At 44.4% G+C, this 23704-nt stretch overlaps 3 protein-coding genes across 6 annotated transcripts; 1 reads left to right on the plus strand and 2 right to left on the minus strand.

Moving 5' to 3' along the window:
* Positions 1-129: 129 nt before the first annotated feature.
* Positions 130-9221, minus strand: notchl (notch receptor, like). The gene is made up of 11 exons (XM_084027923.1): positions 8722-9221; positions 7738-7882; positions 6453-6785; positions 5562-5782; positions 4767-5097; positions 4066-4241; positions 3898-3959; positions 3146-3269; positions 1890-1987; positions 1344-1666; positions 130-995 (listed from the first exon to the last, which is right to left on the minus strand). Exons 1-11 carry the CDS (start codon positions 8771-8773, stop codon positions 479-481), a joined length of 2382 nt encoding a protein of 793 aa, XP_083884049.1. The 5' UTR covers positions 8774-9221; the 3' UTR covers positions 130-478.
* A 27-nt stretch (positions 9222-9248) lies between these two features.
* LOC311025159 (uncharacterized protein) lies at positions 9249-12667 on the minus strand. Of its 4 annotated transcripts, none has more exons than XM_084027925.1 (5): positions 12499-12667; positions 12132-12236; positions 11906-12034; positions 11164-11769; positions 9249-10587 (listed from the first exon to the last, which is right to left on the minus strand). In XM_084027925.1, the coding sequence occupies exons 1-5, from the start codon at positions 12542-12544 to the stop codon at positions 9695-9697; spliced, it is 1779 nt and encodes a 592-aa protein (XP_083884051.1). In that variant the 5' UTR covers positions 12545-12667; the 3' UTR covers positions 9249-9694. The 4 variants fall into 4 exon arrangements, with proteins under 4 accessions (XP_083884051.1, XP_083884052.1, XP_083884053.1 ...); XM_084027926.1 differs by having other exon boundaries at positions 11964-12056; XM_084027927.1 differs by having other exon boundaries at positions 11906-12056; positions 12499-12639.
* A 1916-nt stretch (positions 12668-14583) lies between these two features.
* On the plus strand, positions 14584-22858 carry tap1 (transporter 1, ATP-binding cassette, sub-family B (MDR/TAP)). Its single transcript, XM_084028016.1, has 13 exons — positions 14584-14743; positions 15367-15698; positions 16073-16301; positions 16403-16517; positions 17115-17245; positions 17354-17559; positions 18132-18329; positions 18428-18556; positions 18664-18858; positions 18953-19126; positions 20416-20572; positions 21647-21783; positions 21869-22858. Exons 2-13 carry the CDS (start codon positions 15378-15380, stop codon positions 22079-22081), a joined length of 2205 nt encoding a protein of 734 aa, XP_083884142.1. The 5' UTR covers positions 14584-14743; positions 15367-15377; the 3' UTR covers positions 22082-22858.
* Positions 22859-23704: the final 846 nt, after the last annotated feature.

Here is a 23704-nt window from a genome sequence, read left to right on the forward strand (position 1 = left end):
TTCTTTGTTTGTATTTTGAAAAAGATCCTGATCCTGATATCCTTTTTCCTTTTGTCATTGAAGATTTGTTTAAAAATAAATAAATAAAATATATATATGCCAACCGATCTGGAAAGAACACTACATATCCATATCATTTGCATGAAATGTCACTTTATTGCATGCATCAGCAGGATTCCGACATCTTTGTGCAACCATGCAAACACGTTTTTTTTTAATAATTTCCCGTTGATTTATTCCCCAATAATCGGCCTGTTTGATGTCGAGACTGTGTGAATATATTACAATATTTTGCAACAGGACTTCAAAGTCTACAAAAGGAACAATCTCCCCCTCCCTGGTGAAAAATATAATAATAATAATAATAATAGTAATAATAATTTAGGTAAGAGTGGTATCGGGGGAGGAACTGCTGTGTTTTGATTGGACAGGAATCTTTTTTCTTTTGGGCGGAGCGGCCGCTGAAGTCGCTGTTTCTCTACAAGGCTGTTTGTGTGGAGTCAGAAGTGTGGTTTGACCTCTCACCTCTGGATTTCTGCTCTGAACTGGTGGAACTCGCCGCCGCCAGGTCCGCTCTGCTGGGCGTGTCGCCGTTAACGACCGGCTGGCGATCTGATTGGACGGCGGTGGCAGCCTCTGTGGGAGGCGAAACGACCACTCGTTCTACGGGCTCGTTGGCTGTTCTGTCTGTCACTATAATGTAATTGGGCTCTGGCTGGTGGGCACTGGAGCGACGCTGCAATGCATGCTGGGTGCAGGAAAAGGAGCGCTGCCGAGGGGCGGGCTGCGGCGACAGGAAGTGAGGCGTCGCGGCCCTGGGGACTTCCTGGTGCCTGTCGCGGTCCTCGTCTTCTGAGGTCACCTCCTGCAAGGTGCTGATTGGACGAGGGGAGCGGCCCATGATTCTCGGAGGGACCAGGGCCGTTGCTGATTGGTTGAGCTGCGGTCGCCAGTTCTGAGGGGCGGGGTACTGCACCCGGCTCATCGACCAATCACTGGCAAGACAGGGAAAGTTAAATTAGACTGCAGCACAGTAACATTCAGGTGAATCCAATAAAATGGAAATTTACACAATGAATGGCGTCTAGTGGTGAGAATGTGAACTGCAGCCAAGTATGCCATTTTGCATCCCTAAACAAGAGCATCAGAGCGATTATTGGCTATTTCTACATAGTTATTCTTATAGCATGTCGTCAGGTCTAGTCCCTGCAGGGCCTGCCGGAGGTGAAGGGATGCACAGAAGAACCAGAACCAGAACCAGGACTGTACAGGGTTAGACTGTCGGATCCTGCTGCGGTAAAATGAGAGGATTCTGGTGGGGGACTATATCAGTGAAACCTTACTTCTGTGGAGGCGGCGTCATATCTCGATGCCCTATGATCCCCGAGAAGGAGGCGCTTCTTCCCGGCAGGCCCTGCCACGGCGCGTACATCAGAGCGCGCTCCTCCCACAGCACGTCGTTGGCCGAGTCGACGGGAACGGGTCCTCTCTGGATCTGGTGAGCCAACAGGAGCTCCAGGACCTGGTGGTGCATGCCCTCCCGGGCCCCGTCCATCGGGCGGCGTCCTCTCCGGTCGTGCAGCTCCAGGTTGGCGCCGTGAAGGAGGAGGAGTCTGGCCGTGTCGTAGCAGCCATGGATGGCGGAGAGGAAGAGCGCCGTCTCGCCCTAACCAGAGAAAACATTAGAACAACATTACTTCTGTGATGTCAGGAGACTATGATGCTATAATCATATAACTCTGAAAATAAACACAAAAAATAAATAAATAAATACATAAAATAATAAATAACCCTAAATTTAGGGTAGCTCCAGCCCCCCTAAAATAGGCCTAACAAGGTCAGGAGGATCCAGATAAAAACAGAGGTGGGGAGTCAGGACGTGATCTCACCTTGTTGTCCTGCAGGTCCACGGCGGCCCCGTAGCGAATGAGGGTCCTCGTTAGGGAGAGGTGGTTTACCGAGGACGCCCAGTGCAGGGCCGATCTCCCTGAGAGGGACAGTGTGAGTGGAGGGGGGAGGTAAGAAGGGAAGAAGGGAGGGAGTAAGTCAGCCAATGAACAACCATTACACAACAAGCCCAAGAGGGTGAAGAGAGGGAGGATGGAGGGATGAATGGATTCGGGGGGGAAAAAGGTGAGACAGAGACGGAGACGGAAAAGAAAAGAGAAAGTAAGAGGTGTGAACAAAGAGACGGCAGAAGCAAGGAGGAAGTTTGTGCAACAAAGTTAATGTGTCCATCAAGTTTGAGCACGAGAGCACATTAACTTTGATCTGAGTCGGAGGAGGAGGGCAGCAGGGGAGCTGGAGGAGGAGGAGGAGGAGGAGGAGGAGGAGGAAGCCACGGAGACAGATGACGGGAGAGGAGGGACACAAAAAGAGGACGTGAGAGAGTTACTCAGCCCCTGTCAGAAAATAATGGCCTCCTCCAGAGCTCCACATGTTATATCTCTCTACCGAGGTGAGCTTCAACCTGTTCAGCCTGTCATGTTAGAAGAGGACGTTGTCATGGCGATGCATCCACTGGTTTTGAAGAAGACTTGAAACTAGAGATTGAGAATGTATTGTTTCTTCTATACAATCAGATAGGAGTCACCCCCCTAGTGGCCAGCAGAGATAATGCATGTTTAAGGCACTTTAGTTTGGCTTCACTTCTCAGAATCGGAGGGCTGCCGCCTGATTGGATCTAAACGTGGCATGTGGACAGGTAAGTGTAAGACAGGTAAGTTCATTAGCCAAGGTAGCTAACAGGTCCAAACTGAAATGATATAGATATAATATTTTAAATATGAAAAATTTTAAATTAAATTCATGGTCATCAGAACTTAAAGCAGGTTGACATTATTGTTATTTTATTGGCTGGATTGCCGTTGAATTTGGTTATTTATTAATTCATCATTTATAATTGTTTCCCTCAGGATGAAGTGGAATAACTTTCATTATGGCACTCTGTAAGTCTTTTTTTTTTTTTTACAAAAATACTTTATGTATTCCACTATTATATGAAGGTTAACAAACCCCCAAAATGTTGTTTTTTTACACACAATCTGCTAATGTCAACTAATTTATACATAAAGGTAAGAACAATTACTCAATCTCAGACATTCAGGCACCAACATGAGCATGAACTGTGACTCGTCTGCATTACCAGTGTGATCCGTGTTGTTGACTGGCACCCCCGCCCGCAGCAGCTCCAGGACCACCCGATCCAGCCCGCTACGCACCGCCCGGATCAGGACCACGGACCCATCCGGGCCACACCACTCCGCCGACTGCCGACACAACCGAGGCCGGCGGTGAACACATAGAAACATGCAGGGTTCCTCCACCTTCTCCAGAGTCAAATTCAAGCACTTTACAAGTCAGTCTACTTATTATGTCACTTGTTCATCACATTAAATGAGATGTTATTGTCCTCTAAACAACCAACATGATGTTTGGAGACAGCTTTTTACAGAAGGACCACAAATGAAAGGAAAACTAATTCCACTAACAGATCCACAGAAATATAATCACCAACTATTTTCATCATCTGTTCATCATCAAAAGTCATTTTTCATGCAGAAATGTCAGAAAATGCTGTTTTCAGTCCCTCAAATATGCAGATCTTCTTTTCTCTGTTATATCATACATGTCATCACATAGAACACACATTTCAAGCATTTTATTCTAAATTCAAGCACTTTTCAAACCTTGAAAACACCACACTAAAATGCAAGTGTTTTCACAGATTTCCAGCCCCCGTATGAACCCTGAACATAACACGGATTTCATATTTAACAGTTTAATTTGGCCCTATATTTGCAGTTTTATGTAAATACAGGGAGGAGAATGAACAAACGAGGCCGCAGTGGTTATATCTAAATAATAATCATAAAATGAACAAAGTGAAGGACAGACCTGCTGGGGAGGACTGAGCAGAGGAGGAGGTATGGCGGTTCTCTCCCATCCTCTAGGTGGAGCTGAGGGACAACAAAATGAAACGTTTCATATGTAATCCGCTCAGTACGTCAGTATATATAATATAATATATATATATTAGGAATGTAAATTAATGTTGAAGCGTACGTTGTACTGGTCTGCGGGTCTGCGAGGTCCCCCCCCGGTACTGTTTCTGCTCCGGGCTCCTGTGGTCACAGATGGAGGTGTCCTCCGGGCGTCTGGGGCATCGCGTGTTGATGTCTTCCATTGAACTCTGGGTAAAGTCTGTGTCACTTCCTATGTCCATGTCCCTTTTGAGAGGCCTGGGAACCAGAAACCATGACAGGGCTTCTTAGAGATATGCAGTTTCAAGAACGCAACTTTTAGCTTTATTTTCTAGGATGACAGTATGAAGGGACGGGAAAGGAGACACCGACATGCAACAAAGGTTCCTGGCTCAAATAATTCATTTTTAAGACGAATCAAATGATACACAATATGCACTAATTGTTTTTTACAATCATATAAAATAGAAAGCATCAAATGACAAATCGACTACTTGTTTCAGAAACTGTGGCAGTAATCAACTAACGTTAAGAGACTTCACTAATGACTACTTGACTTCCTCCTTTCAGTAACAGCCGTTCAAATGTCGTGAGAGGAAGAGGAGTGGAAAATAAATACAGGATGAAGGTTACATCCAGCTGATTGGCAGGAACAAAAAGTGCCATTCAGGCGTTTTAATAACTACACCAGATGACGTCTCGCTTGGACTCCACCTTATTTCTACGCGACTTCACCCTCCAGCAGACTAAACATCCTCTCTCTCTCTCTCTCTCTCGTCTCACCGCATTCGGATGGCGTCCTCCCCCAGCGGTTCCCTCCTCCTCTTCTTCTCCGCCTCCTTGGCTTTCTTCTTCTTCCTCAGGCCCATCTTGTCCTTCTCCCTGCTGGACCGGACCCTCTGCTGCTCCTGGTGGGCCGCGTGCGGCGTCAGGGACGCCTTGGATTTGGGGTCGGCGTCCGTGACCGTGGACCGGTGTCTCACCCTGGCGCCCGACTCCCTCTCCGCCCGCTGCTGCCTCACCCGCCTCACCATCAGGAACGCCACAAGGGCCAGCACCAGCAGCAGGCCGATCGCCACGGCGATCACGGCCCACAGCCACGCGGGGCTCGGCTCTACGACAGCAACATGGATTCATGAGCAGGGTTCCTACACCTTTCCCAAAGTCAAATTCAAGCATTTCAAGGTACATTTCCATGATTTTCCAGCACCTTCCAGCTGTGGTAAACTACATATTTGTATCAATCCAATCCTCAGTATTCAGTCTACTTATTATTGCACTTATGATTTATTATTATTGTCCTCTAAACAAGCAACATGATGTTTGGAGACAGCTTTTTACAGAAGGACCACAAATGAAAGCAAAACTAATTCCACTAACAGATCCACAGAAATATAATCACCTACTATATACTATAACAACAACAACCCGGTTCTAACACAGATCCTAATAACAAACTAATTTCTGCCTCTCAAATGTTTAAAACTACAACCTGCAGCAGCGACCGACACACGTCAGCACGCTGGAAACGGCAAAGTTGTTTTATGGTGTTTTGTTTGGATGACACTGCGAGCCCACCTTCCACTTCCTCTTTCACCGGTTCCTCCTCCCTGCTTCCTATTTCCTCTCGGACGCCCCTGACGCTGATGACGGCCCTCAGCTCCGGCAGGGAGGGGAACGAGCCGGGCTTCAGCAGCATCACGGCACGCAGGAAACTGGCTGCTTCGGTGGCATACGGGAAACAGGTAGAGGGCAGCCCGGAGCAGGGCCTGTTGTCCACTTGGAGGAAGAGGAGGCAGCTGGGAAACGGCAGGAGACAGCAGGTTTATGAGGACGTAGTTTGCTTAATAACATCTAAAAATGTGGCACCATCATGTTACACCCACTTATCAAACACACACTCACATCAAACACACATATTCAGTCAGTATTTATACCAGTATGCCTGTTAGTCAATGTAGACTTCACACTGTCTGACTGTATTTAATGGAGTTCCCCAGGGTTCTATGCTTGGCCCGCTTATTTTGTTAATCAGTTAAGTGTTCAGGTGCTTGATTAACTCAGGTAACAGGTTGCATTGACAAAAAATAAGTTATTTTAAAATGCCAGAATAAATCGACGATAGACGATAGAAGATGATAAAAGGAACTCCATCAATTTTACACATCCAAGTCTGTTTATAAATATTACGCGCTTTAAACAAGAAAAATAAGGTGTTGGATAATTCAAAAAGACAATATCCCTGTTAATGCTGCATACATTTTTTTAAACTGCCCATTGTAAGGAATATAAATTGATCAATCTGAATATTTCTGCAGATTTCAAGACTATTGTAAATTCTATGGTAAATAAACTGCTAATAATCTTTCTCCTTACTGTAGCCTTATTTTAGTTTTATCTTATCTTTTTTATTGTTTTATACAAAATAGGTTTCTAACCTCTTAACCGGTTAAATAAGGCAGCACCTACCCGTTTGAGTCGGTCGCAGATGCCTGAGCCAGCAGGTTGGCGAGCTGCTGAGCGTCGAAGTCAAACAAGTTCCTGGTAGTGGCGAGGGGGGCGGAGCCTCTCAGCTTGAGTGGCGACTGGAGGAGGACGCTGAGCGCCCACAGCAAGGAGCTGTTGGAGAAGGCGCCGCGTTGTTGTGGGAGGCTGGCGTGAAGGATCAGGGTGCCTTTGGCCCACAGGGGGCTCTGGTGCGTGAAGCAGTCGCTGCCGTCCCACCCACAGGGGGCGCTGTCGCATCCCTGCTCGCAATGGGAGTTGGCGTAGTGATCTCGGCAGTACTGGATGTGGCCCGGACTGACAGCCATGATGTGGTGTAGAGAGAGAGAGGATAAGAGATTTGGCAAAAATAACCTCAAGGTCAACTGACTATCTTTTTTCTCTCCCAGAGTTTTCAACAAGGTCAGAATGTTTCATTAAAAATCATTATTATTACCATTGTATGTTTTATAATCGGTCACATAATGGGCAGTTCACAGCCTCAGATTAATTTAAGATTTTGGTATCATGTTTTTAATTATTAAAGCACTTTTTTTTAGATTAAACTTTATTGTAATTGCATAAAGTAAAAGTGTTACTACTACATAGATAGTATGGTGTTGCCTCACATTGGTACCAAAGAAAATGTCATAAAAAAGTAGATATATGGTTATACAACAACATAAACCAGCATACAACAATTCATAAATGCTATGATGGACTAACATTTTACGACGGCGTATCAGGGCCACTGTAGGGAGAAAAAAACAAAAAACAATGGAGCCGAGAGAGGGGGGTAATATTCAGAGAAAAAACGTAAATTTGTGAGTTTATTACGATGCTAACAACCAGCATCTATGCTAGCTAACGTCCCATGAATGTATGTTTCTAATGAATCTTCCCAAAGTGTGACATCACCTCGTTAAGGTCCTTAGGGTGATGATGTTGATGCTTATTGTTGGGTTTATTTATATGAAATTGTCATCTTATGGGTGTTCATTGATCAGGGCGGTTGGGCTAAGATGCTAGTGGTAGCTCTCACTTGTTGTCATAGCAACGGCTAACATCCGTCAAAGCAACGTGTTTTACTTCCTCTATGATAAAGTAGCAAATTTGTGATTTTATAAAGACTTTTTTTTCTCTGAATATTGCCCCCCTCTCTCGGCTCCGTTGTGTTTCTCCTACGGTGGTCCTGACACGCCGTCGTCACATTCACTATGAAGCTGGGAGTGTTTTTTTAAACGACAACAATTATTATTATTTTTTTTACTTGCAGCGTCCCCTCTCCTTCGGACAATCGAAGCCGTCTCTGAGGCACTCTGGCTCCATGCACTCGCGGTCACATGACCCGTCCCCAAACTTGTCCTTGCACTTCCTGTTGACTGGACACTGACCCCACGGATCGCCAGACGCCGCTGTGGAGACGAGCGCAGGTTAGGACGCTAACGGTTGCACGTAAATTGTGATTTAAATTTCTAGATATTCAAAGATATGCATGTCCTGTCTATTTAACCTGCAGGTGTATTACTTACAGATATTTAAAACAACATCACTTCCACATTCACGTGTAATTTGCACTAAAATAAGCGTTTTCGTTTCATTGCCGAGCTGTTTTTTCACGTCGTGTTTTTTTATCGCAACGCAGCCACACATTCAAAACCCGCTCATTGTCTCGGAGCATTAGCAAACTATTCATAACAATGCACGTCAGGGCCCCGAGAGGCGGGTCCTGATAGGGGCCCGTTTAAAAGGGGAAACAGGAAACGGGCCGCGACATAAACAGGAAGTTTCCAGGAGAAGCGAATAGCGACGGGAAATGGAGTGGGCCGGGGCTGGATAAAGGTCGAAGGTCGGCACCGTGGAGACGAGGAATGTGATGCGAGTCGGGACAATGGGGCTTTGGCAGGTGTGTGTGCGGGGACCATAAAAAAAAAAAAGCATAAACAATAGCGCTGAAATTAGACATTTTAGGCGTTGACACTTTTTCTTTCCTGATGCAGAAAGTTGAATAAAAACCCTTAAACGCGTCTACTAGTCTAGTCCAGTCTTTAACTGGATGTTACAAAAGGTGAAATCATGTCTGTTCACATATTTAAAAAATAATACATTTGGGGAAAAAATATGCATCTAACGTTATATATCAAACTACAAACACCTATTAAAGATATTAATCATGAATTAACAGTGAGATTCAACTTTAAGCTCAACATATTTGCGTCAGGTGAACAGGTGAGCAAACATCTGGCCAACTCACCGTGACACGACCAGCTCAGTCCCAGAAGAACCAACGCCCCGAGGGCCAACATCCTCAGGTCCCTCGGCGGCTCCGGGGCCCTTTTCTTTTCTCTTCCCCCCGTCTCTGCTCAGACGGATCAAGCGGTCCGGTTTGGTGAAGCAGCCTCTGATCCTCCGGGAGCTGCAGCTGCGCCTCGCGGCGTTGCTCTGATGTTAATCTCTCGCTCTGGCGGTGTCGCCGTAGTCCTGCTGTTCACGATGAGCACTTCCCTCTGAGTGAAGTTCCCCCCGATCCCATCACCAACACCGCCGCCGCCGCCGCCGCCACCTTCCACCACCAACCCAGCCCTCTCTGCTCACTCGCTCTTTTTCTTTTCTTTTCAGAGGCCCTGCGGATATCTGGACTACTTCCTGCCACTGTGTGGAGAAGAATAGATGGGTGACGACCGTATGTGTGTGTATTTGTAGCCCTGACTGTGTTTCTGTTTGAAAACGAACAGTGGGGGGGGGGGGGGGGGGGGGGGCATGTTAGCCGTTTTTAAAAATCTCAAGGGTTTGAAGAAAGAATCTGTTTTGTTTCTGCTGAGTCAAAGAGAAACTCCACTGTGAGTTCTGTTCTGCCGTCTAAAAGGACTTATTTAATGCACAAATAAAATAGAACACTGACATAAATAGAAGTAGAGATGACCCCGAATAGTCGACTATTCAACGATTTGATCGACGGAGCCTGATTCGACTGCCAATCTCATAGTCAAATCATCTGCAAAAACACATGATCATTCCTCTCGTCTCCAGTCTTTAACCAGTCATGCCGGCTGACGATGAATCTTACTTTCTAAGGAAACAAGAAAACATTCTCCACAAACAAAGAGTGCTTAAATAATTCCACCCGAGTGAAACGTTCAGATGCATCTCTGCTTCAGACAGCGTGAGTCTGGAAGAAGCAACCAGATCTTTTTTTTTTTGCAAAGTAGCGACGACCCTCTTTTATCCTAATCCCCTGCTCTCTCCGGTTGTCCTTGAACGCCTCTCTCCAAGCAGTATTCCTCCCAAAGCTCGTTGAACAAATTCCCGGTGGCACCAAACGAACAGCCCTGATGATCCCGTTTGGGGTCGCACAATCCCAAATCCATCTTTTTGAACGCGGCGCAGAACACCTGCCGAGAGAGCGCCGCCGTCTTCCCCTCCCGGCAGTGGTCGTGGTAGTGCCTGTACACCTCCGACATGTTGGAGAAGGCCGGCTCCAGGTACACCTTGGAGATGGACGTCCCGCAGCAGAAGGAGGGGACTTTGGGTAGACCCTCGAGGAACTCGTTCAGGACCACGTGCTCCGAGGCTTTACGGGACCTCCTCTGCGTTTGCTTCTTGGCGATCTCGACGGCGTCGTCCTGCTGAGACGCGCCTTGAGCCCAGTTGAGAACCGACCACTCTCCGACCCCCAACGTGGAGAGGAACATCTTCTTGCAAACCTGTTTCCTGTCACCGTCGGCGATCAGATGATAGCGCATGGAGACCGACCTCCTCGACTGGGTCCACGGCGCTCGGGTCCTCTCCACCGGGTCGCAGTCCACCAGGCCGGACACGTAGATCCTCCTCTGAGTCCAGTTCATGCACTGCCAGAAACCGGAGAACAGCTCGTTCCTCGTCTCCTCGCTGAAGTCGGGACAGAAGCGGTTCGATGCCCTCTTGCAAGCGCCGGACGTGCATCCGGACCCCATCGTCCTCTGACCTTTAGTGATGGTCGTGCCGTCTTTCTTTCGTTTGCTGATGTACGCTTTGCCCTCCATCCGAAGTTGCTTCTGGCGGTTTTGCTTCCACGATAACGGCTTGGCGACTCTGGACTTCTTCCTGGCCGACCCCTCCGGCTCTGTGGCGTTCACTTGTTCTGCAGGGAAACGTCATTAACACGTATGAGGTAAAATAATGGTTCTAAATCAGGGTTTACCAAAGTCAAATCCAAGCACTTTTCAAGCATTTCAAGGTGCATTTCCATGCTTTTCCAGCGCCTTCCAGCTGTGGTAAATTACATATTTGTATCAATCCAATCCTCAGTATTCAGTCTACTTATTATGTCACTTGTTCATCACATTAAATGAGATGTTATTGTCCTCTGAACAACCAACATGATGTTTGGAGACAGCTTTTTACAGAAGGACCACAAATGAAAGGAAAACTAATTCCACTAACAGATCCACAGAAATATAATCACCAACTATTTTCATCATCTGTTCATCATCAAAAGTCATTTTTCATAAAGAAATGTCAGAAAATGCTGTTTTCAGTCCCTCAAATATGGAGATCTTCTTTTCTCTGTGTTCCATCATATATGTCATCACATAGAACAGACATTTCAAGCACTTTATTTCTAAATCCAAGCACTTTTCTTGACTAAAGTGGATTTCCAGCACCCGTACCAACCCTGCAAACAGCTGAAAGAGAGAGAGAGAGTAAAGACACTCACCTGGGGTAACGTCTGCAGAAGCAGCAGAGTTTAGTTGTGGACCCTGAGGGACGCCCGATCTCTTTTCTAATCTGTTTATATTGGATTCGTTCTTTGCCGTCGATCCTTTCTGAACCCAGCTGAGCACGGACCACTCTCCGACCCCCAGCGTGGACAGGAACATGTTCTTACACACTTGTCTCCGTTTGCCCTCCACCATCAAGTGATAACGGAGGGACACCGATCTCCTCGACCGCACCGCCGCCGCCCGGGACCTCTCCACGGGCTCGCGGTCCACTTGCTCCGCCACGTACAGCTTCCTCTGAGCCCAGCTCGCGTGCTGCCAGAACTCCTCAAACACCTTCCCCCTGGCCTCCTCGTCGATCTCATCGCAAAAGCGGTTCGATGCCTTCTTGCAGGCGGCCGAGGTGCACCTCGGGCCGACGGCTCTCGGGTGTTTAGTCACGACATCGCCGTTCTTTTTGCGTTTGCTCACGTACGCTTTCCCCTCCATCCTCAGCTGTTTCTGCTCGTTTTGCTTCCACTTGGACGGATCGCCGCTGGTCCTCTTCCAACCGGCCGTGTCCTCGTTAGTGTTTCCATTTCTGACAGCCGGAGTCAAGAGCACTGAAAAAAAAACATAAGAAAGCTCAATTAAAATTACAATACTGTGTTTGTTGTTGTGTTTGTCAAACTTGGATGCTTCAAACTTCAAAGTGCGTTAGGTGTCAAACCCACGTGACGTCACCACGCCATTACTTACTGGTGTCGGTGACACCCAGGGGACCCGCACGCTGCAGAGGAAGCTGGGGAAGAATCACCTGTGGATCTACGAAGCAGCAGCTGGACCTTTTCTGGGAAGATCCTCCATCTCGATGACACGTCAGATCTCCTGGTTGCCCCGGTGACGTGGTCTGCGTGAAACGGCACACACAATTTGTTTACAGGAGAGAGAGAGAGAGAGATAGAGCCTGAGCTCGTGCACGCACCTGGCGGGAAGTGGTCGTGCAGCCCTGGTGCGGGTCTGAGGGTCTGTGGGGGGTCAGTGGTGCCGGCTCTGGGATGTAGACCGGCATCCTCTATCGCTGCGATGGCTGACACACAAGAAACATACAGCGATTAGCATTCATTCACCTAGCATAGTAGCATCGGCCCGTTTGACAGTTAGCAGCCCTCCCAGGTGTTTTCCGGGGTTTTCCAGATGTTTCCGGGAGGTTTACGTTAGAAGTAGAAGGAGGCGTAACCGGAAGGAGGTGAGTGGGGAAACACGTACGTTAGCATCAATGCTAATAAAGCGACACAACCTTTTTTTTTTTATATATAAAGAGAAATAATGACGACACGTATTTTGCTTACATAGTGTAATACATTTGAAGACGTCACGTAGACCCGTCGTTTCCATGCAGACCAGATCCCAGGTCAGGTCCCTCCTCCGTGTCACTCCGTCATGGCTCTGACGGTGACACGCAGCACCTGTCCGCTCCGGTTAGCTCTCCGTTAGCTCCGGTTAGCTCTCCCGGTTTGTTTTTGCTAACTAGCCTCCCCCCCCCCACCGGCGGCCGATACCATCTTCTGAGCATGCGCACTGGCTTTTCAGATCCCAACTGGGACGTTTGGGGGTCTTTCCCTTATTCAGCAATGGATAAAAAAAATAAAGAAATTAAATAATTAGTTAGTGACATGTCTTGTAGTGGTGGAATAAGTAAATAATACGTAATAAATGTATATTAGAATGTTTATATTTTATAAGCTTATCATAACCAAATAATGCATAATAATAAATATTTTCTTCTTTTTTTCTGTAATTTCTCTGTTATTATGTAGTGATTGTGTTATATGTTGATTTATCTTAAATAAACAAATAACACAGTAAATGTACGGATTACAAATCTGAGGTTTTTACTTGAATCTTTATCTATTTCATCCCTTATTTTATTATAATTGTTTGGGGTTTTTCCCTCATTCAGCAATGGATTAAAAACAATGTGAGTATGTATGTCTTGTGGTGGAATAAGTATATAATACAACATAAATGTGTATTATATATATTTCATAAGCTTATCAAAATAATAAGTGAATTTAGTCCAAATCTGAGGTATTTTGCTTGAATATTTATTTATTTCATCCTACTTTATACCCCAATACATTCCAATACACAAATATTATACTCTACCACAACTAGAATTTTGTAGATTTAAGATTTTTCCCACAAAATAGTTAAATAAGCTCAGAGTTGACCAATTGCAACAGTAAAATACCTCTAACGTATTATTAATAACATTGAGAACAATCAGGCGGTCTCTTAATATTTGCGTGGGCACTAAACATACAGTTTATAGAAATAAAATAGGCTTTCCTACCAATGCATCTGTCAAATACATTAAAGGAGATGTTCATAAGTGATTTATGGGGTTCTAAACCGGCTGCTTGAAACAGTAAGGACATATATATATAACTTGCTCGTCCCATCCTTCAAACTTGAAAGCAGAGGGGGAGGAAGGAAGCTATCAGGGAGTTCAAAGTTTCTGTTCCCCTCAGTTGTTGAAACGGTTTCTCAACACAAGAATAACCACCCGGACAAAACGGGCAACTATCACTGGGGGCCACAAGGAAGCTGGACCACTAAATGGAAATTCAAAAGTCAACTCAGCCATTATTAGTTCTTTATGTGTGTGTTTTCTTTCTACAGTGGCATGTTAAGTGGCCCATGGGCCGTATAACAGACGATACACAGATACAAACATCATAACAAATACGCAACACATTAATTCTGATTTAAACTGATTTAACACTGTTTTATTAACCCTTAAGAACCCACGGTGAAGCAGATTTCACAAACACTTTAAACATCCACATTTGACAGAACAAGCTAGTTTCAAAAAGCTTGTTTTTAACTTGTTAGTAAAGTAGATTTCAACCAATTTATCAATTCTAATGCTTTAATAACACGTCCTATGACTGCATTTATTGCTCAAATTCATATAAAGCAAGTTATGAAAATGAACTTTTCAATTCATTTATCTGATTCGATTGATTTTTTATTTAACATATTTTCTTTTGTTCAATTAAAAGCACATTTAAACAGGTGAAAACGATGTCAAATGGGATCTGGGTTCTTATGGGTTAAAAATAATCCATAAACGAATTCAGTTAAATTAAACGGATGTGGTATGTTTGGCAGTTCCTCCTTCTCGCCGCAGGGTGTCGCTGTTGGACCGTTTGGAAACCGGCTCATGTTCACACAGCAGGCACGTCAATATCACCTCCTTTAGTGTACGTGCAACACACGTTATGGTGACTTTTTCCCTCCTCAAGTTTCTGAAAGCAGAATAAATAAATAAAAATAAATAAAAGTGTGTTTAATCATCGCTTTAGTTAGTCTTCCTCCGCCATTATGACGTAAAGGGGCTTTCCGTACGCACAACGGATATTATCGGTACTTTTGCTTTCACTTTGACAGCAGCAGCAAGTTGAGGCAGCAGCAGCAGCAGCAGCCGCCGGTCGGCTCACGTTCACGTTATATTGGACAGTTTGTAGTTTTGTTGTACCGGACTCGGTTCAGGTCCTCGGACTGGAATCAAACTTGTCGGAAAACAGAAACGTAAGTTTGAAATGTAGTGTAAAAACGCAGCTAGTTAGCTAGCCTGGGCTAACAGAGCTAACGCCACTAGCACTAGACATTAGACTTAGCTAATGTTACAGAGTGGTAATTGTGTACTTTTGGGATGTTTTACTAGTTTCTGTTGTGTGTGTGTGTGTGTGTGTGTGTGTGTGTGTGTGTGTGTGTGTGTGTGTGTGTGTGTGTGTGTTTGTGCGTGGCGCGTTTAAAAGAAATCAGCAGCGAAGCTGTAAATGAAAATGAAAGTAAAGTAAAGTCCCTGGCTTTGCTTATGAAGTGACTTGGCTAAATATTAATGTTTGTGTTATAATAATAATAATCATTGTTTACTGTCTCAGTCCCATCTAAGAAACCTGACTGTGTGCTACACTTTAATCTGACCCCAAATTAATCTGACCCCCGTGTCTCTTCCTCCTGACTGTGTGCTACATTTGAATCTGACCCCTGTGTCTCTTCCTCCTTTAATCTGACCCCCTGTCTCTTCCTCCTGACTGTGTGCTACACTTTAATCTGACCCCCGTGTCTCTTCCTCCTGAATGTGTGCTACACTTTAATCTGACCCCAAGTGTCCTTTAATCTGACCCCCGTCTCTCTTCCTCCTGCAGACCCCGGCATCATGAAGACGGCGAGCTGCTTCTTCCCGTTGCTCTTCGTGTGCCTGGATGTGTGCGTGGTGCACGCCGTCCGCCTGGCGGGACTCTCCCCTCTGCTGCTGGCCCGGCCATTCGTCGCCCTGTGGGGCGGAGGGCTGGCCCGGGCCGGCCTCCTGGCCCTGCTCGCCCTCACCTCCCCCGGGAGCTGGCCGTGCATGAGCAGCTTCGCGGGGCTGCAGAGCCTCGGGGTGCTCTGCTTCCACTTGCCGGCGTACACCACTGTCCTGTGGGCGCTGGGGCGGTCCACCGTGGAGGAGCTGTGGGGGTGGCACTCCTGGGAACGGGTGAGTTAAAAACAGGACGGATCACACCCTCCGAGGCGTGTTAGTGTTGTACCCGAAAAGAAATTATGATGTGGAACGAGAAAAAGTGCTTTGCTCAAGGGCAGTTGGCAGAGATGCCGAGTGGGTTGCAGGGTTGCCAACTCAGTTTACTTAAGAACGATTAATGTGTACTTTATTATACTATTACTATTATTAAACTTTTCAAAATCTTGCTTCACCTCAGCGACAGCATTAATATTTTTATCAATATATTTATTTATATCACTGATTTGCAGAACAAAAACACTTTAAATCTAGCATATTTGCTACTTTATCTACCATGTAATATGTATTTTTGGGTGATTTGTGTATTGAACATGGGATGTGTCCTGCAGGTGTTGCAGGGTTACGTCGTGACGCTGGTGGCGTGGCTCTACTGGAGTCGGTACGCGTCCCCCCTCCTGCTCTCCGGCGGTCGATACGTCGCGTCTCTGTGGACGCCGGCGCCGTCCGAGGAGCCCAAACAGGAAGCCAGCGGCCGTCTGAAGAGGCTGATGGCGTTCATGCTGCCGTACCTCGGCCGCTTCGTTGCCGTGCTGTTCCTCGTGACCGTCTCTTCGTACGGTAAGCGAGGCGACGCCTTTACTTTGCCTGAATGCGAGAGACTAAACTCGACACTTTCTTCCCGAAGATAAACATTGTGTGACGCTCACATCTGACCTCAGGTGAGATGGCGATTCCTAAGTACACCGGCCGCGTGACCGACTGGATCACGAATGAAAAAGCACCTGATGCGTTCACAGACGCCATCACCGCCATGACGCTCATGACCATCGCCAGGTAATTTAACAGTTGTAACACTTAGTTAAAGCGTTATGAGATTGTTACCGTAGGGCCCGAAGAAATACGCTTTCATTTCTTTTTTCCAGATTCAGTTTTATTTTTTCACAAATTCCGTGTTTTCCGTTTAAATTTTGTCTAATGTTTTAGAATTTTATGGGATTTTTTTCCCATCAAATGGCATCTAATCATATGGTTGATGACTCAAAATTAAGAAATTTACTGAAGAAACATTCTAGTAGTTCTAATTCTAATTCAAGTTCAATCATTTATGAGGAGTCACAATATACCACCACTTTTTCAAATCCCCAAAAAATAACTGTTTTAAAAAATTTTATCCAGATTTTGACAAATTCTACGAAATTCCACATTTTACAGTCTGACGATTTTCATTGTCAAATTCCACGATTCCGTCCACGTTTTCCGCATCGTGGAAATCAAAGGGCCCTAATACTGATTATTATTCATCTAGGAAGCTGAAAAAACGACATTTGTCTGCAGTAACAACAAAAAAAAAGTGTCGAGATGAAGGTGTCCAGATTTAGAATAACACAAACACAAAACCTCCAATACTTTCTGCTCCTCCTCTGGTTTCAGCGCCGTGCTGGAGTTTTTGTGCGACCTCATGTACAACGTCACCATGAGCCTCATACACACCGCCGTCCAGGGCGCCGTCTTCCAGGCCGTGCTGAAACAGGAGATCGCATTCTTTGATGAAAATCCGACGGGTAAATCTTGTGTTCTCTTGTTGTTACGATTTAACAGAAGTACCTGACATCGTTCGCGAATGTGCAGGATTTTCTGTATTTCCTGTGACGCACGTCTGTTTGCCTCAGGTAAACTGGTGTCCCGGGTTACCACGGATACCAACGACATGAGCGAGGCGCTGAGTGAGAAGCTGAGCCTGGTGATGTGGTACACGGCGCGCTTCGTCTTCCTCTTGTTCTTCATGGTGAGCCAGTCGTGGAAGATGTCCCTGCTCACCTGCATGGGGCTGCCCATCATCCTGGTCATACCTGAGCTCACCGGAACCTTCCACCAGGTGAAGAACGATCTCTGAAGCTGCTCCGATCCTTCAGACTCTGTGTGTTCAGACTCTCTGTGAGGTGAAAGGAGGCTTTCTAGAAGCATCTTTGAGCTCATAGTAAAAAATAGTGATAAAAACGTTTTTTTTTTTTTTTATTTCTATCTATTATTTATTCATTCAAATTTTTATTGACATTGAAATTGGAGTACGTTGTACAGCACAACTTATATATTTACATATATTGATATATTTTTCTTGAAAAAAAATAATAATACAAAAAAAGATATATATACATACACACACACACATATACATACGTACATTTCTAATTGTTCCCGAGACAAGTGAATTTTTCAGTTTTTTAAATTTGGCATCTTATATGAATTATTAATTATGTTATTATAATACTTCCTGTTGTGCCCTGCACACACACACACACACACACACACACGTGCATAGACACACACACACACACACACACACATGCATAGACACACACACACACAGTGGAGATTTCCAGTGCAAATTGTCACAAATTACATATAATATATAATATTTTTTTCTAAACATTCGTATCCACGTTTCAGGTGATTTCTGTGAAGGTTCAGGAGTCTCTGGCGACGGCCAACCAGGTTGCCACGGAGACCTTCTCCAACATGAAGACGGTGAGGAGTTTCGCCAACGAGGACGGTGAAACGAAGCGGTACGGACGGCAGCTGGAGGAAACGTACGGCCTCAACAAAAAGGAAGCGGCGGCCTACGCCGTGTCCACCTGGGCCAACAGCGTGAGTTAGTTCACCGATCTGGATCACAAATGAAGTGTGATGATTTATTAACGCGTTCGTCTGTGGTTTAAACCCCTGTCACCTTGTGTTCCTACCAGATGACCACCTTGACCCTGAAGGTGTGTATTCTGTACTACGGAGGGACTCTGGTGACCAGAGGGGACGTTAGCAGCGGAGACCTGGTGTCCTTCGTCCTCTACGAGCTGCAGTTTGCATCCGCCGTCGAGGTGAAACTCATTATACGTCCTTGCCCCCCCTTGGGAAGTGACTGATTTTCTTTTCTCAAAATAAAATAAGTATAGTTTGCATTATTTAAAACCGTCCTCTCCTCCAGGCTGTCATGCGGTATTACCCGGAGGTGAAGAAGGCGATCGGTGGCTCCGAGAAGATCTTTGAATATTTGGATCGCAAACCTGTAATCCCCCCAGACGGCACTTTGGCCCCCGGAAATCTTAAGGGACGCATTCAATTCAAAAACGTAACATTTTCCTATCCAGGCAAGACGGATGAAAACAATCTTGTGCTCAAGGTGTGTAATGTGTTATTATTTTTTCATCTCCATAGCGTTTATTCTATTTACAATTGGAATAATTTTTTTAAATCTCATACGACTCTTCCACCAGGACGTGTCTCTGGAGATAAAGCCGGGCCGGGTCACTGCCCTCGTGGGTCTGAACAGATCAGGGAAGTCCACCTGTGTCAAGCTGCTGGAGAGGTTTTACCAGCCTCAAGACGGGCAGATCCTGCTGGATGGGGAACCGCTGCAGAACTACAAGGACCGGTATCTACACGACAAGGTGGATTCACACAACACTTTTTGTTTTGAAAATATTTTAAGCATTTTTCTGACATCTAATATGACTATTTTTTTTATTTTATTTTTTATTGAAATCAAAATTGGAGTACATTGTACAGCACAACATATCTACATCATTATCTTTTTCTTTAAAAAATAAAATAAAAAATAAACAAAAATGAAAAAAAAAATTATAATAATAGCAAAAAAAAAATAATAATAATGATATATACCTACCTATGTATATAAAGTATATATATATATATATACATATATACATACATACATAAATGCACACTATTTTTTTCATTCAAATTTTTATAGAAAAATTGGAGTACATGATTTTATTTTTCTTTAAAAAAATAAAAATGAAAACAAATTGTAAAAAACAAAAATAATAATTAAATATACTTACCTATGTATAGACATGCATACACACTAATATGACTTTTTAACCACATATATCACTATGGAGGAATGTCTTTATATTTTGTTTGTATTTTAAAGGCAACGCTACATGTTTAAGAGAGAAACACTGAATCTAAATATAACTTAGTTTTGGGTTTTTCAATAAGAAAACTCAAACAAAGTGGCAGAAAGGATCCACTTGAGCTGCTGTGTTGCAATTTGGTTCTGCGCTCCTTAGTCCATCACGTTTATGTCAAAAGATTGGTCATTTAAGTCGCTGATTGATCCATTTTTCACCTTTAAAATCCTAAATTCCTAAATTGCTATGAAAAAATAACCCCAATAAAACCTGCAAAATGCTTTTTATCCATTGGGGAACAGTTCCACTGGGATGCTGAGTGGTGGATGCAACCCTTTTTTTTATTATAGCTGGGAATCCAGAAGCTTATTTCCTCTCTCTTTTATTTGGACGTACAGATGAAAGAAGACGTAATAAACCGTGGGCTGTGTGGGCGAGCAGCCGAAACCCCTACAGCCTTTAAGTTATTGCAGCACAGAAAAATTGACTAAAATTCAAGATGACAAATAACGTAAGTGAATCCCGCAGCTGAGACTATAAAACAGAATGAAAATGAAATTAAAGTCGCCCCGAGCTGTGCGCTGATGATGGTGATGATGATGATATAAGAAGGTGAATCACAGTTCATTGAAAAGCTCTCAGCTTCCTCCGAGTGTCGCTCCTTTGCTCCCGTTTTTCTCTTCATCTCAGGGATATCTGAAGGCTGGGTTTTATTCCACTGTTGTCCTTGTTGTAAACTCTCAGAGTCAGCTGGGACGGTTTCACAGCCGCTGATGTCTCCTCTGCGTCTTGTTTGCTTGCAGATTGCCGTGGTGAGCCAAGACTGCGTCCTGTTCGCTCGCTCCGTGCGGGAGAACATCAAATACGGCTACGACGCTTCCGACGAGGCCATGGTCAGCGCCGCCAAGCTGGCGTGTGCCCACGAGTTCATCGGGGACCTGTCGAATGGCTACGACACAGGTTCGCCCCCCCACACAAACCCAAATCTATTAGAAAGAATCCTAAAGATTCAAGGCAATCTTATTTATAGAGCCTCTTATTGAGGGCTTTAAGATTTCTGCAGCGTCCCGGGACGCTCCATGGAATAAGGAACACCTGTAAGATTGGTTCTTCAGAAAGGTTCTGGTCACTTCCTGGAAAAAATGAGAGTGAGGAGAATCGTGTGATTGATCGTGCTTGTGTGAGTGTGCATCTCCGTGTCTGTCCACAGCTAATCTGGCATTCTGCTGCAGCAAACTGCTTAATATTTCAGGTGACCAGTTATGGACCGACGCTGAAGGATCTCACACTGTTGCGGGGGAACTCTTGCATTGTTAAAAAAAACACCTTTTTATTTCCTGTTATATGCTTAGTGCATCTCCGAGCCACTGCTCTGCAGCCAGAGTCTTATTATTGGGCATTTGCTTCACGTTTACACACGTATCATTGAAAATGAAATAGACCTGAAAGCCGCCCGAAATAAACCCTTCAAGTCCCGGTTAGCCCCGTGAGACGGAGATGAGACTCGCACCTGCATGGAGCCGGTGCAGACATCTGCATGTATTACTGCAGCAGAGCTTAAAAAAAACACTTGCGGTCGGGACGGGGAGGTTAATTAAATGTTTGCACAGCGAATTAATTCATGATTTTAAGTGGTGGGAAGGACTACGTTTGTTCAGCCTGTCTGGGCTCCAGGGTGTCTGCACGGCTTGAAAACCACATCATTTAGTTTTCCTCCAGAAAAAGACCAGAGAAGGTATTAAAACGTCTCCAATTTAATTCACGAATAGTTCAACAGAAGCTCACCTCCTCAAGTCTGAGCAAAAACTTAAATGAACTTAAATGCATTGATAATGTTTAATGGGATAATCTATCCATTTTACATTATTCTTACAGACGTCTGATAGTATTTATTTATTCATATTTGGCTAGTATGATTGTGAAACATACTTTAAATTGTACTTTTACTACTTACATTATTTCAGCCTTGTGGTCTCTTCCTAATGCATAATAATGTCCGTCAACACAACAACATTACGTCCTTCTGTGTGCCAGATGCCGGGGAGAAGGGAGGCCAGGTGTCCGGAGGCCAGAGGCAGCGCATCGCCATCGCCAGAGCTTTAATCAGACGGCCTAAAATCCTGCTGCTGGACAACGCCACCAGCGACCTGGACACAGAGAACGAATATCATGTAAGAAGAAAATGTACTCAAATTCTGCTGATTATTTACTCCTGCTTTCCACGTGAGGCATGACGTCATGCTTGTACCCCAACAGGTCCACCAAACCGTGTTAAAGCAAACGGACTGCTCCGTGCTGCTGATATCCAACAAGATGAGCGTCGTAGAGAAGGCCCATCACATCGTCGTCCTCGACAACGGGACGGTGAAGGAGGAGGGCGGCCACGAGGAGCTGTTGAGCAAAGACGGTCTTTATGCCGAGCTGGTGAGGAAGCAGAATCTGGGCTTCCGGCGTGAAGGAGAAGAATGATGCACGTTGATCTGCGGGGGTCGGAGAACAGGAAGGTTGCGCGTTAAAATCTGGACTCAAAAGGTTCAACAACAAAATCAATTAAAAGATGTGAATCTGCGTATTTATGCCTTATTTATACCTATTTAAATACAAAAAACAAGCATTTTAAAAGTTATCTGCTTGCCTAACAAGACTTTGAATTGGACTTTTTTTTTTTTTTTTTTTTTTTTTACAAATTGTCATCATTATGTAGTTATTTTGGCATCCTTTTTACTCATTTATTGCAATAAAATCACAACAAAAGTGTTTGTTTTGGGTTCATACCACTGTAGTAAACCAGCCGATGTGTGCATGAATATATAGCTCAATGAAATTCATAGGGCACCTCTGGGTGACATTGTGAACACGATTGATGAGTCACAATCTACTGCTTTATACATGCTGCAAATGTGGATAAAGAAGAGATCAATCAGATAAAAGTTAAGGTATTTTCAAACTAAAACTTAGTGTTTATAAATGATGTTGTAAATATTTTCATACGTGTGTGCACCTTTCCTTGTATTGATGACTTTACAGTAGCAAAAAAAAAAAACTGCTTTTAGTTAGGGCGACTGTGTGAATGTTTAGTTTTGACAAAATTCTATATTTTTAAAATGCACTATACTGTTTATTTTTTTAATTGTTTTTGTTGTTTTTTTATTTTACTATCCCTGTCCTGACGGGCAATTCTGGGATTCTGTCATATCACTCTTTGTTTGATTTTGCTTAAATTTGCAATAAAAAGACACACTGTAACCGTGGAGTTTTGATGGATTTGATTCAAAATGCTATTGAGTTGCTTTATGGGGATATTGATTATTTATTCTCTTTGTCTTTTTCATATTTGAATGATGTATTTCATGTCATGTAAATATTATACTTTATATTCAAGGAAAAAAAATCTAAGTGTAGTCTCCAGGATTTTGGGCGCTTAGTGAATATAACACAGGAATATTCTTTGTTAAACTGAGTCTTTTAAGCTTTTTATTAAATATATTACGCAGTAATAAGTCACCGCTGTGCCCCATTGAATATCCCAGCATGACTTTCAGCACATGAAATACATTGTGAGTGTCTCCAAAAAGGCTGTGAGGGTTCCTGGTGGCGGCTTGTGGAAAGTGTTGCCGTAAAATATAGAATCTCACAGCTTCGGAGCCTGAAATCCTCTCAGTGGTAGTCGTTTCTGGGTGGATCATATCCATAAAAGCATGTCCTGCAAACACATATGAACTCCAGCGCAAATATAATGGTCAATCTTTTCATAATGTCCATGAAATGATGACAGTTGTCACGATAATGTAAATCCGAAGGGGGTTTTAAAATGCATGAGAGGACCTGCATTAACATCATAGCTCCCCTGCGGACAGAAGAACGTTCTTCTCTGTAAAAAGAAACAACAACAACAAATAAAATAAACAAAAAAAAATAAGATTAAAAGCCCAAATCCTTAAAAACTGCAGAAATCCATTGTATTCATAACCGAGTACAAGATGTCCCGACCGCGCGCGCAGGTCGCTTTTTTTTTTTTACGCTCCTGTATGTTTTGACAGACAGCCAATCAGAGCGCAGGATCGCCCCGAGCGTGACAGGAAATGCGCGTCA

This window comes from Eutrigla gurnardus (assembly GCF_963514095.1).
Source record: "Eutrigla gurnardus genome assembly, chromosome: 14".
Taxonomy (NCBI): Eukaryota; Metazoa; Chordata; class Actinopteri; order Perciformes; family Triglidae; genus Eutrigla; species Eutrigla gurnardus.

Coding starts and splice junctions, on each gene's coding strand:
- LOC311025159 (XM_084027924.1), bottom strand. CDS start 12,544: ATGGAAACGACGGGTCTACGTGACGTCTTCAAATGTATTACACTAT. Junction 12,237..12,498: donor CTTCAAATGTATTACACTAT/GTAAGCAAAATA, acceptor CTTGTGTGTCAG/CCATCGCAGCGATAGAGGAT. Junction 11,770..11,963: donor GCTGCTTCGTAGATCCACAG/GTGATTCTTCCC, acceptor TTTTTTTTTCAG/TGCTCTTGACTCCGGCTGTC.
- notchl (XM_084027923.1), bottom strand. CDS start 8,773: ATGTTGGCCCTCGGGGCGTTGGTTCTTCTGGGACTGAGCTGGTCGTGT. Junction 7,883..8,721: donor ACTGAGCTGGTCGTGTCACG/GTGAGTTGGCCA, acceptor TCGTCTCCACAG/CGGCGTCTGGCGATCCGTGG. Junction 4,242..4,766: donor GAGGACGCCATCCGAATGCG/GTGAGACGAGAG, acceptor TCTGGTTCCCAG/GCCTCTCAAAAGGGACATGG.
- tap1 (XM_084028016.1), top strand. CDS start 15,378: ATGAAGACGGCGAGCTGCTTCTTCCCGTTGCTCTTCGTGTGCCTGGAT. Junction 16,518..17,114: donor ACGCTCATGACCATCGCCAG/GTAATTTAACAG, acceptor CTCTGGTTTCAG/CGCCGTGCTGGAGTTTTTGT. Junction 18,557..18,663: donor AGTTTGCATCCGCCGTCGAG/GTGAAACTCATT, acceptor CCTCTCCTCCAG/GCTGTCATGCGGTATTACCC.